At 36.3% G+C, this 12,545-nt stretch overlaps 1 protein-coding gene across 2 annotated transcripts in view; it reads right to left on the minus strand.

The window, feature by feature from the left end:
- Window positions 1–6,374: 6,374 nt before the first annotated feature.
- The window catches only part of LOC139734568 (uncharacterized), a 49,946-nt gene continuing 43,775 nt past the window's right edge, over window positions 6,375–12,545 (minus strand). The window contains exons 13-17 of one of the 2 annotated variants that reach the window (XM_071645342.1): window positions 10,360–10,502; window positions 9,753–9,889; window positions 8,825–9,005; window positions 7,816–8,030; window positions 6,375–6,693 (exon numbers count right to left, since the gene is read on the minus strand). In XM_071645342.1, the coding sequence (XP_071501443.1) occupies window positions 6,604–6,693; window positions 7,816–8,030; window positions 8,825–9,005; window positions 9,753–9,889; window positions 10,360–10,502 (766 nt within the window). In that variant the 3' untranslated portion in view covers window positions 6,375–6,603. The remainder of the gene's footprint in view (window positions 6,694–7,815; window positions 8,031–8,824; window positions 9,006–9,752; window positions 9,890–10,359; window positions 10,503–12,545) is intronic. The other variant, XM_071645343.1, reaches the window with a different exon arrangement.

Here is a 12,545-nt window from a genome sequence, read left to right on the forward strand (position 1 = left end):
GCTGATGTTGGTGCTGGGCTTGGTTGTTCGTGTGTGCTGGGTTCGTGTATTATATGTATAGGGATCGACAGCTGTAAGTATACCCACATTTATATTATGTATCTCTCTCTTTATATAAGATATATACACATACCACCACATATATAATATATACCCATATAATATATATATATATATATATATATATATATATATAATATATATATATTATATATATCAATATCAGGGAGGTGAGACCTCCCTGATTATATATACATTATCACACTAGTACATAATACTCTCACACACATAAGCACACATACATATACAATGTATACACTTTCACAATATGCTATTCATGTTGGGATTATAAAAATGGAAATGTTGGGGTTGGTATAGATGTTATACAGGTTGGTTCCGGTACTTATCAGATTGCTAGATAAACATTACAGTTAATGACAATATCAGACTTCCTATACTTCCTGTCTTAAAATTTTGATATGCGAATTCCCTAAAAAGGCAGGTGGACATAACGATTACATTTACACAAAATCCAGAATCATTCTTGTCATCACATGCACACAAATGAACAAGGAGTTGAGCAGAGATACATTAAATTACTTATAGCAAGGCTCGACGCTAACTTTTTCTTTGGGGGCGGGGGGTTGTGGTCCGTTCGACCTACTAACATCATCAATTATTTTGGTAGCCCGACAATGAAATTTGGTGACCCGAAAATTAAAGAAGAACATCATAAAATACAATTAACATTGAAAAAACAATAAAATTCGCAGGTGTATCATAAAGGTTTCAAGCACCACGTATTACTGTGGCCAAGAAGCATAAAAATATTTATAAATGAAATAATGAAATGTAATAAAACATGAAAATGATTGTAAACCATACGTGTGAAAACTGGCAAGTGTGGTACATGAACAAGGGCTTCAAATGCTATGTAGTGTAACTAAGTAAGTTAACAAAGTCTTACAAATTCAGTATTGAATTAAGGCGTATACGAAATTTTCATGACAATATTCATCACAGGGCAGGGGCGGCGCAGCCGTGGGGGCCGTGGGGGCTCGGGCCCCCACACTTTTTGTGCACCATACAAAGGAATACATAAGGTGTCATCACTTTGGGCCCCCACACTTTTTTCAACCCGGAAGTACGTATAAGAGGCACTACTATGGGAGGTGAGAGAATGAGCTGAGGACCTTTTTTTTTTTTTTGCTTGTCAGCTGAAGAAACCCGGAAGTGGACGGGGACGGGGAGAGATGAGCTGAGGACCTTTTTTTTTTTTTTTTTTTTTGCTTGTTAGCTCATGAAACCCGGAAGTGGGCCCCCACACTTTTGAAAACAGTGCGCCGGCCCTGCAGGGTAATACCTATTGAAGAAAAAAAAATGCAGTGAAATTTGGCTGGGAAAAAAGAAATAATATGGCCCAATTTGCCCTTTAAAATAACAAATCTTGCAACCCTGCTTGTGACAGCTAACTAAAAAGCGCGCAGTTACCGAACAATGAGTAGCAAGATATTCTCCTTTCCTGTGTGAGAAAACAGATTAGAACTATTATACACGTTCACACACACATATATATATATATATATTTATTTATATATATATGTGTGTAATTCATATATATATATATATTCTTTTTTTTTTTGGGGGGGGGGGGGGGGGGCTACATTTATTTCTGGTTTCCCCGGACCGCCGCTAAATGTCGAGCCTTGCATTATTATAATAGGCACAAACATTGCTACCTCAATGGAGATTGCTTATCCCATTCCTATGTCCCTGAAGGGCGCTAGAATATTGGCCATTGCTGTTTTTCCAATGTGATATGTATACATATAAACATACACGAATATATATATATATATATATATATATATATATATATATATATTGTATTTGCTCCGCGTATTGACAGTACTAGAAACAGTAATAATAATGTCACAATAGAGGAATGCATTATATGCCAATTGCCTTTATATTATGGTTTTAATTCAAAATCCGAATTTTCGGGGGCCTCCACCTTCGTCAAGGATGAAAGCGCTACAATGACAATATTAGATATGTTTATTATCCTATATGATATAGCATCTTATCAGATAGGGTAGGCCCCCGAAAATTCGGATTTTAAATTAAAACCAAGGCAATAGATGGCATTTAATACATTCCTCTATTGTGACATTATCAATGCTTTTATAAATATATATTATATAAAAAATTGTTACACATGGGTTTCTCTGTGAGAGAAATTCCATAAGTAAAAATTGCCTTTTTAAAAATTAGTCTTAGCATTCCAGAACAAGAGACAGATTTAGAATGTCTTCTTTATTTCTTTGAAGTACAAATCTTTTTGCTTCATTAAACATTCTTAATTAGCAGATTGCTTTTCCATTCCTTGGTCCCTCAAGGGCGGGTTACTATTTACAGTGGCTATTTTTTCCAAAGTGATTAGAGAATTTCCTAAAACAAATAATATTATGCTGCAGATACTGTATCAGTGATGTGTGAATGAATGTGCATGTTTGCGCGTATGTGAGTGCATATAATCATATACCCCTAAAAGGGGTGTATATACGATTATGTTCTGTATGTATACATTGAAAGTAGGATCAATGGGTAGAATATATATATATATATATATATATATATATATATATATATATATATATATATATAAATGAAGACAAACAGGTAATGCATTTTTGGTCAATAAAGCATGTGTTTATTCAACTCAAATTTCCGGCGTCCTACGCCTTCTTCAGGAGTTCGTGTCACTCCTGAAGAAGGCGTATGTGGACGCCGGAAATTTGAGTCGAATAAACTCATGCTTTATCGGCCAAAAATCCATTACCAGTTTGTTTCTTCATTTCTTCGTGGAGCCAATACGTGAAATCTCAATTCAATGTATATATATATATATATATATATGTAATTTACTATTGTAATTGTTACATTGATTGTATGCATATGGCTTCCTCACTGAAGAAATTCAATTAATTAACAGTGTAATCATGGCAATGGTGAAAACTACTACTGCATCATTACCCTGAATGACTAAAAACGTATATTCCGTCTCAGAGTACCAAAGAGAACAAAGAAATTGGGCACTGTACAAATTCATTTCATTGTAACATTTCACTGACACAAGAAATATTCTTCTCCCTACGGCTCATTTGAACAAAGATAATAATTCAGAAATGTCAGGCATCCATGCAGTACCAGTCGAAGAAAAGAAGGACAACTTTGTCACAAAAGTCTATTAATTCCAAGGCTGAGTACAAGGGGGTCAAAAGTTGATAAATATCAACTACTCACGACGAATTTCATGCACTTTACTGCTTTGGTGTCATATTCCTCGTATTGGTCATCATGGTCACGAAACATGACTCTGTCAATGTTATACGATGTTCCCATTTGATATGAAGAATAATATAATCATTTCATTGTTATATGCCTTTGAGATAAAAAATGCGCAATGTACATTGCAATCTCGAAACATAATGTTGCTTAGCCTTTTGCAAAGGCAGCTTGCAATGGACTCGCACACAGCGATCGGATCGTACACTCGCAGCTCGCCGCTCGCGCGTTGTGTGTGCGAGTCCACTGCTCTCTCTATGTGTGCGTGTCCTCAATAGCGAGCTGCCTTTGCATAAGGCTAAATGTTGCTCTGACTTGATCACTATACATAAACAAAAACAGCAACCTTTTCCTTTATTGTAGAACAAGATTTTAAAAAAACGACTGGCAATAGTCAAAAACCACTGTAAGAAAAAAATACTTGAACAAAAACAATAATAACTACAACGTGTACTGACAAAAACAATGAAAATGTTGATTTCATATAACAATTTTGTCAATTTGATCAACATCTATTAATTTTGTTCAAAACGTGTGATAATTTTTACTACAATCTTTAAATCACAACACACAAATACTGCTCCAAGAACTCAACACTACACTTGTGCCTGATAGAAAACTCGTCTTTTTAAAGACAACAAATCGACAATATCGAAAACATAAACCCAACTTTAATACCACCACATGTCTGTGTATGGAGACTTTGTTACAACGAACATACATTCGATCATCTAGCTACCAGCGTATCACTGGCCAGTTTAGTCGGAAATCACGGCAAGTTATTTCTTGTAATATTGAGAAGTAAAACATCAATCGGTTATAGACGGACTTCACGAGAACTGCTCGCGTTGTTCACAGCAAAACGATGCGAAATTCAGCAATGAATCCAATCTCACCTTCCAGCATGGTATATGAAGAAATGCACGTACATCAATCTAACTGAAATCACTATTAACATGAACTTTAAATGGGATTACAAGTAAGAAGTACTGGTATATCACAGTTCCCTAATTTCACATTCAAAATTTCTGCTTTTATTAATAATTGCAATGAATAAATGGCCAAATAGCACTGTAGGGATGATTCTTACTTCATTTTGAATGACAAAACAAAAAATCTGTAAATCAATCAGCGAGGTTGTCCGTATTTACATCTTTTATTGCTTTTTCCTCTAACAGATCCTCACTGATTGACATCGAAATAACTCGCTGCTTTTCATATAACGCATCCATGCATTCTTGATAAAGATCTTACTGAGAGTTTTCCTGTATCCTATTCCCCCCTTCTCTGTTACTGCAACCTCAACTTCCAGGTCACCGCTGCTCCTCGATGGTCATGTGACTATTTTTGCCTTTCTTACACTCTCTCTATGTCGCTTCCCTTCTCCACTCTTCTCTTCCTAAAGGGTCATCTCTCGCCAAACAACAGTCTTTTCAAGGACTACATACGCACATGGTGTTGCCGCAAGCCTTTCTTCCTCATTTACATCACCATGCAAACTTTCAAACAACACAATCATTATAGAGTTTCTCGTGACAAAATACGCACATACAAATCAAGCAGTTGTCAAGGAATACCATATGAAAATGACTGCGTTTTTAGGAAAAGCTGATCGTCAGAAATAGACAAACGTTACCAATAACAACTAACCAACTTTGAAAATAATTCATATTCAAAGCCGTAATCAACCAATGCAAGGAAAGCAAGGCATGTAATCTACGACAGGATTTCAACCGCTACATTGTTGGCGTAAATGCTGTCGATTCGTCAAAAACACATAATTGATGAAATTTGTAATTTTGTTATGTGACATGAATAGTAACAAGGCACGGAGGATTATAATCTATGCCGTTAAAAATGATAACGGTGGTCTATTCAAGTATAACGTTAACAAGTTAAAAATCAAGTCAATACCCATTATTAAATCATTGGCCATAGGCTTTCACGGCAATAAGACTAAGTTTGAAGTTCTGCTAGTTATGTGCTTTTGTAAGACAAGCAGTTACAATTAATGAGTTTAAGGTCAGGTTAAAAAGTCATCTCTTGAAGTAATGTATTTTATGTTTGAATTTCTTGTATGTATGTTATGTTATTTTGTAATGCGCAGTAGAGTATATCATTATAGTAGCTGCGCAATATGTCCTTTATTATTATCATTATTATTTTGCATATTTCACAGCATTCAAAAGAAACCAGGAAAACGAGGCAGAAAGAGCCCCTCTACATAGGCTCCAGGTTTGGTTGAGTTATACTCATATATTTATATTTTTTATACTCAACGGATGACATTGAAGTATTTTCTTATCTTAAAAACGATATGCCAATTAGGCTCACCATTCATGTAATCATAACTAAAATAAAAGTAGATAAATAACTGAGTCAATGACCAATGCTCAGTGTGCACTGTAATAGCTGTGTGTGCCAAACTATTTAGAAGCCGACCATGTTAAATCAAATAAATTAGACTATTTCGTGGTACATTGTATTGAGTACTGATTAGAATAACCATGACGAATAGTAACGGCTAAACGAGAGCATTGTCTTAGAAACGAGAGCGTGAAAGAAAAACATATTCTGTTCACAAAAAAAAAAAATAAATAATGTTCTCACAACAAACCTGGAAGCTTCATCGTCATGCCTCTGTTGGGTTTAGTACTGCCGTGAAAGTACAAGCTTGTAATAAGTAAGAAGTTAATCACTTGAAATTATTAAAATTCTAGTATAGAAAATGATTGCTTACAAAGTCACTTTCTCTGCAATATGTAGTCAGAAAATCTACTCTACACAAAATTGCAATCTATCAAAATGGGTACTGGAGTTACGAAAATATGTGGCGAAAAGGTTTTGCACGTGGTCCATGTCCAGTCTGCATGAAACACTCTGCTAGTTTTTCAAACTTATATCTGTCATGTTTACTTTACAACAAAGAGTGAGGGTTTTCATGCAGTGCTCTTCAGGGCAGCGTATACTGCTACATCTCGTATCTGTACTAGGATTTTAGATACGTTAATTGTGATGACCACAAGCGACACGTATTTCGCGGCAAATGCACTCGCATCAACGCTACTATTAACAAAAACAACTGTCAAGAAGCAAATGCATTTACAAGTTGAGACAGTGGAAGCTTAAATTCTTCGAATCAGCATCTTTAAGTCCTTCGAGATGAAATGCATGCTGAGCCTTGTGAGAAGATGTTGATAACGAAAAGTGCATGGTGTGTAGTCTCCGTTGCTCAAAAGTCAGCATCCGGGTTATTCAGTCGATGTCCAATAACTCCGCCTCACTATCCCGCCTTCCGCTCTCAAGCAGACCCGCGTCACTGAAGCGTCTTTCACTGTGTGAATCCTAAAAAGGAGAATGTAATGATGAGCAAAAGGAAATTACGAATACATCAAATAAGACCAAGCAAAGAGAACACGACAACAGGAAAAAGATAGAAAGCGAGCAAGAACAGAAAGAATAGATGGAATTGGTGCAGGGAAGGAGTAGAGTTTTAATAGATGCTAACCTGAGAATAGAATAAGTTTAGAGGTTAATACAGGGTCATCCTACGATACGAGCCCGACACCCACGAGTCATACGGTCCACCAGCTCGACACTGAAATTAGAAGTTCCATGAGTCATACAGCCAACGAGTCACACAGCGCATGACCTCGACACCAGGCAAATAAGCCCCACGTGTCTGACAGAAGGCGAACACGGCACACAGGTCCAACACTAGGCAAACATGACCTACAAGTCCAACATTGCACTTGACAAAAAAGGACCACGAGAGTGACGAGACCAACGTTGCGTACATTTAGCCCGGTTATGTAATATTGGTCTCGTGGGCCTTTTTTGCCTATAGCGTCGGGCTCCTGAGCCTTTTTGCCTAGTGTCGGACTCATGGGACTTGCTGCGCTAGCGTCGAGCTCGTGGGGGTATGACTCAAGGTTATCAGACTCGTGACAAGCAGCCGTTAATACAAGCATAAACAGCTAAGGCTTTTGCAAGAGGAAACTGTTAAACAGAGTTCGTTTGAGATGGATACGGGTGTACAAGTTGGATGTGTTTTATCTCCCTTCCTTCCGAGTCCTCACAGCACCATCTCTTATATCAAGACTGACATATTATTAGTGTATACACAAGTAATCAACTTTCTCCAATAATTTTGGTTAGTTTTAGGCTAAAGTCGGCACTCACCTGTAAACCCTCTGAATTCTTTATGACAGGTTGTCTGAATCTTGAATTAAAATGAATTTGGTCACTTTTATCAGATGAAACTGACTTGAGACTGCCAAAGGGAAAGAGCAGCTCGTTTTTATGTCACAATGAAAATGACATAGATTTTCATGTCAGACACACTTCTCTTGATCAACGATAATTCTACTCTTCGACTGGTCTGTGTGGGCAGATTCCTTTTAAAGCTTTCGATTTCCACAAACAATGTAGAAAACACATCCAAATGCATTACTCTCTCCTACTCACGTCGTTTTCGTGCGAACCCTCGTACACGTGCTCGTAGTTGGAAGATCTGAAGTTTATTGTGGCGTTCCTTCCGTAGACATCATAGCGCTCCGAGTGTCGTTTTCGGATGCGCACAAAGACGAAGGCTACGACGACAACGAGAAAGATGCATAGGGCAATGACGGTCCCGACAATAACAGCCACTGGTGACGTAAGACTACTGCCGTGTTCCATTGCTACTCGAGATTAAAAACGAGTGAGGGGGAGTGAGAAAGATTTAAAAAAAATAATTGTGAGCCATCATACATAACACTGCCATACTTTCAGCGTGTCGAGTCATCAAAGACTTGATCGTCGCAATACAAGCCGGTGATGAGACTGTCTCTAAGCAACAGGATTTTTGCACAGACTAAGTATATTATAGGCGACACAGAATTATCAGATAAGTTATGGTGGGTGACACAGAGTAAGTGACATTTTTTCTGATCCTTCTCATCTAAGAGGCTTGTACAGTGTAGCATTGATGCCGGAAATCAGACAAGAAGATTGAGTTTAAAGGTCTTTTCGTCTGACGGATGTGCGACTAAGTGTGCCACAAAATGCAAGCGTCTTTGACGAATGCAAACAATGAAAAAATGGTGAAAACGATCAATATTTTTGTATCTATTATAAATTTGGTATTTACCGATGGACATGTAAAACAGCTGAACATGAAAACCCGTACCAGGATATCTTGAGTTCCTCAGACATTACACAGTATTGAATATATCATACGTCTACTATATATTCAACTCGGCAAAGTGACATATATCATGCAACAAAAACTAGGCATTGTATCCTTCAGAATACTTACATCCATTTAACCAGGTCCATTTGGTCTCCTTTCCTGTACTTTATTTTTCATGTTTTCTTTTCTTGCGCAGCTGTAGGTATACCCATCTCAATTTATGAAGATGATATAAATATATTATTGTTCTTTCTAATATGCGCACATTTTTTTCTCACTACAGAGGGCGCACCATATACTTACGGTCTGACAAACTGTGAGTAGTGATAGGTACCGTCTTCGAGCGAACTTCTCTTGTAACAGTTTCATTATCCCACAGACCCAGCAGCTGAATGTGGTACGTGCGTCCAGACGTGAGGTTCTGAATCATGTACGACAACGCCGATCGCTCCACGATCTCAGATTCTAGTACCTTGCTCTCATCCTGAAAATGAAACCAGTGTAGGGGAAAAATGTATGTAATTATGAAGACTGTCACATGTGAACAGACACGAATAGACAGACAGGCTAAGACACACATACCCATATTGAGATCATTTTTGATCTAGAACATGGCGTAAACTTAACTGATATCACTCACAGTTATGCAAAGGTGACTGGTTTGAATTTTATTCAAGCCACTAACAGATCAACATCAAAATGAGAAAAAAAGAAAGAATGTTCCTGAACCCTTTGTGTGCTTGAGTGCGGAGTGGCTTAGAAAACCCGATACCATTGTACACTGTCAAAAAATTACTGGTATAGCATGGGTTCATTTCATTGGATTGCATGTTATCATTATTCACTACTTTGTTCTTTCTTTTGCATATATATGTATGTATGTATAAAGAGAGAAAGTGTATTTTTCACATTAAGTGGCTTTGTTATCGAATTAGCAATGACAAGTTTTGCTAAATCGTTAACGAAAAAAAAAAACCAATACAATAAGAGAATGAGGACTTGGTGACAATATTGCCTCATTTGCTATGAAAATATAATTGTGAAGAATACAGTTGTTGCTATGAAACACTGTGATATTGAAAATTCATAACTTCAGCATTTTTGTAACAATTATTTATTAAGCTTTCCTTATGCTGGCCTCGTTCGAGTTTACTCATCTATATTAGACAATTGTTAGAGCCGAGTTAAACATTTAAGTAAAGTTTACAACTGGACCAGAATGAGTTCACACCTGTGACACGACCATGAGTCGCCATCCAATTATATTTTGTACAATTTCGTTTGGCAAGGCTGGCCATCTGATCGAAGCCGTGGTCGCGGTTACGGCGTAGATGTCGATGTCGAATGGATCCCCTGGATACGGTTTGGCTATGGGTAAGAATGGGAAAACATCAGGACTGTTCATAGCTTGCCCAACATTTAAATCAGTATTACTCAGTTTCACCCTTAACTACAAAACAAAGGAAGTGTTTTGTGATCCCGTGTGCGCACACATTTATATTTTATTCGTATAATAATCATTAGTAATTAACAAGTAATGACATAAGGACAAAAATCTGAATTCGTAATTTCATTTAAATGAAAATGTGATCTGTCACATTATTTTTCCTTCAAGAAGCTTGAAATCTCCAGTAGGGGGAATCAGTTCTGCCATACGAGAACAACAGCGGAAAGTTAGTGGTGTTTTGCATGTGTAGTGTAATCTGTAGGAATCTTTTTCGTATGATAAGGAATGATTTTCACCGTAGAGATAAACAACCATTAATTTGACTGTGTATAACCAAACATATATCACTTAGTCTGCGTCGCATGATGGGTTGTTTTCAATATCTACTTACATGGTAGCCACAGTGTATCAACCTCTATTTTGCTTGTCTGAAGATGAATTCCAACTTGTGTGCTGCCAACCATCACTACTAACTGCACTACGTAGCTCCGGGCGGGTCTGAAGTCCAGAATGGTATACTTCCGTAATTCGGGTCTACAGGATGATAACAAGACAGTGTCTCAGATCCTGCTGGAATCATGTCATTCGTTTGTGTGTTTGGCAATCGATTAATATGACGCGACAGCTGTTACACTCTTGACAAACCAGTTCGTTTTGTTTTCAAAGTAAAATTGCAAGATACTCCTATCCGGAATAGTGTATCTTGAATGAACATCGTACTGCTGTAGACGATGCAGTGAGTGTCATCTGGTGTTGGGAAAATTGCTTCAAATATTAATGGATATCACTTTTCAAACAGTTAGGAATCTTGTGAAATGGAACCCAACGTTCGATCTATCTGATAAGGGCCATCTTACTATCGTCATAGCAACAGAGTTTTCACAGAGGTTTGTTTGTTTGTTTGCTTTTATTTCTGCATTCAATCAGATGCAATTTGAATGCAAAATTCAAAAAGTACAAAGACAAAGAATAACAAGTGCAGTGAAATAAATCGATAACAGTACATAAATAGATACACATAGGTGATTGCATTGAACAATGTAGATACACAGAAACATAAAATAAGATATACAGTATTTTTCAGTAAACAACAGAGATCATTGAATGCAGGAGACCACCATCATAAGCGATTAAGCTTGAAATGGATGGAGGCCTCATAAAATGACTATCCAACGACATAACTCTCTTGGAGGAAGGTGATCAGGTGAGTGCAGTGCAGTTGTAGGTGAGAGTGCAAGATGCAGTTGAAGGAAGAAAATAGAGATTGACAATAAGATGACAATCTATACTATAAATATTTGTTAGCTCAATTGGTTTGGAGAATATAATTGTATCAAATATCGTTTTAGTGAAGCTTTCAAAGAATAAATACTTGAACAAGACTTTATATTATCCGGGAGATTATTCCAAATGTCCGGACCCGAATGTCTTATAGATTTATGTGTCACTAATAATTTGGGATTCAAAAGGTGGAAATTTCTACATATACGAGTAGGGTACGAATGGACAGAAGTATTGAACCTAAACATGTTATCAAACGATGATGGAAGTTGATCATGTGGTATACATTTAAACATAATTACTGCTACTTGAATAATATTCAAATCAAAAACCTTCAATGTTTTAAGCTCATGAAATAAAGAATCAGTATGAGCCAGAAAATGCGATCCTGTACAAATACGTATAACTTTCTTTTGTAATTTGAATATAGAATTTATTTTGGTAGAGCCGTAAGTATCCCATACAACATTGCAATAACTTATATATGGGAGAATTAAGGAATTATATAATAGAAATAAAGTTGAACGAGGAAGAAAGAACTTCAGCTTGGAAATTATCCCTATATTTCTAGAAATACACGTTGTAACATAATGTAAATGCTCATTCCAAGTCAAACTTTCATCTATATATACTCCTAGAAATTTTGAATTCGTTTTCTTTTCTAATGGGATATCATCGATGTTAATATATATCAACGTATCTTCATTATGAAAATGAAGTTTGAAATGAATAAAGTGAGTCTTTTTTTATATTCAAAGAAAGTTTATTAGACTTAAACCAATTTGATACTTTACTAATTTCAATATTTAAAGTATCATTTAAAATCTTAAGATCTTTGTGAGAATAAAATATATTCGTATCATCAGCAAAGAGAACAAAAGAGAAAAGAGAGGATGTATTTATGATATCATTAACATAAAGAAGGAATAATAGTGGGCCCAGAATTGAGCCTTGAGGAACACCACATTTAATCAAAAGGGGGTCAGATTCACAACCATTAAAAGTAACATATTGTCTTCTATTAGTTAGATAATCTTTAAGCCATAAAAGTGCTTGTCCTCGAATACCATAATGACTAAGTTTGGTAAGTAAAATAGAATGATCAAGAGTATCGAATGCCTTACTCAAATCACAAAATATACCTGCAACATGTTCTTTGTTTGCAAAAGTACTCGTAATTTTGTCATAAATTTGTATTAGTGCTAAATCAGTTGAATAATTTTATCTGAAACCATATTGATTGGTAATAAGTAAATCATACTTATTAATATATGAAGTCTATTATAAACAATTTTT

This window comes from Diadema antillarum, unplaced genomic scaffold (genome assembly GCF_040938485.1).
Source record: "Diadema antillarum isolate AM-2024a unplaced genomic scaffold, OU_Dant_1.0 seq00000533_RagTag, whole genome shotgun sequence".
Taxonomy (NCBI): domain Eukaryota; kingdom Metazoa; phylum Echinodermata; class Echinoidea; order Diadematoida; family Diadematidae; genus Diadema; species Diadema antillarum.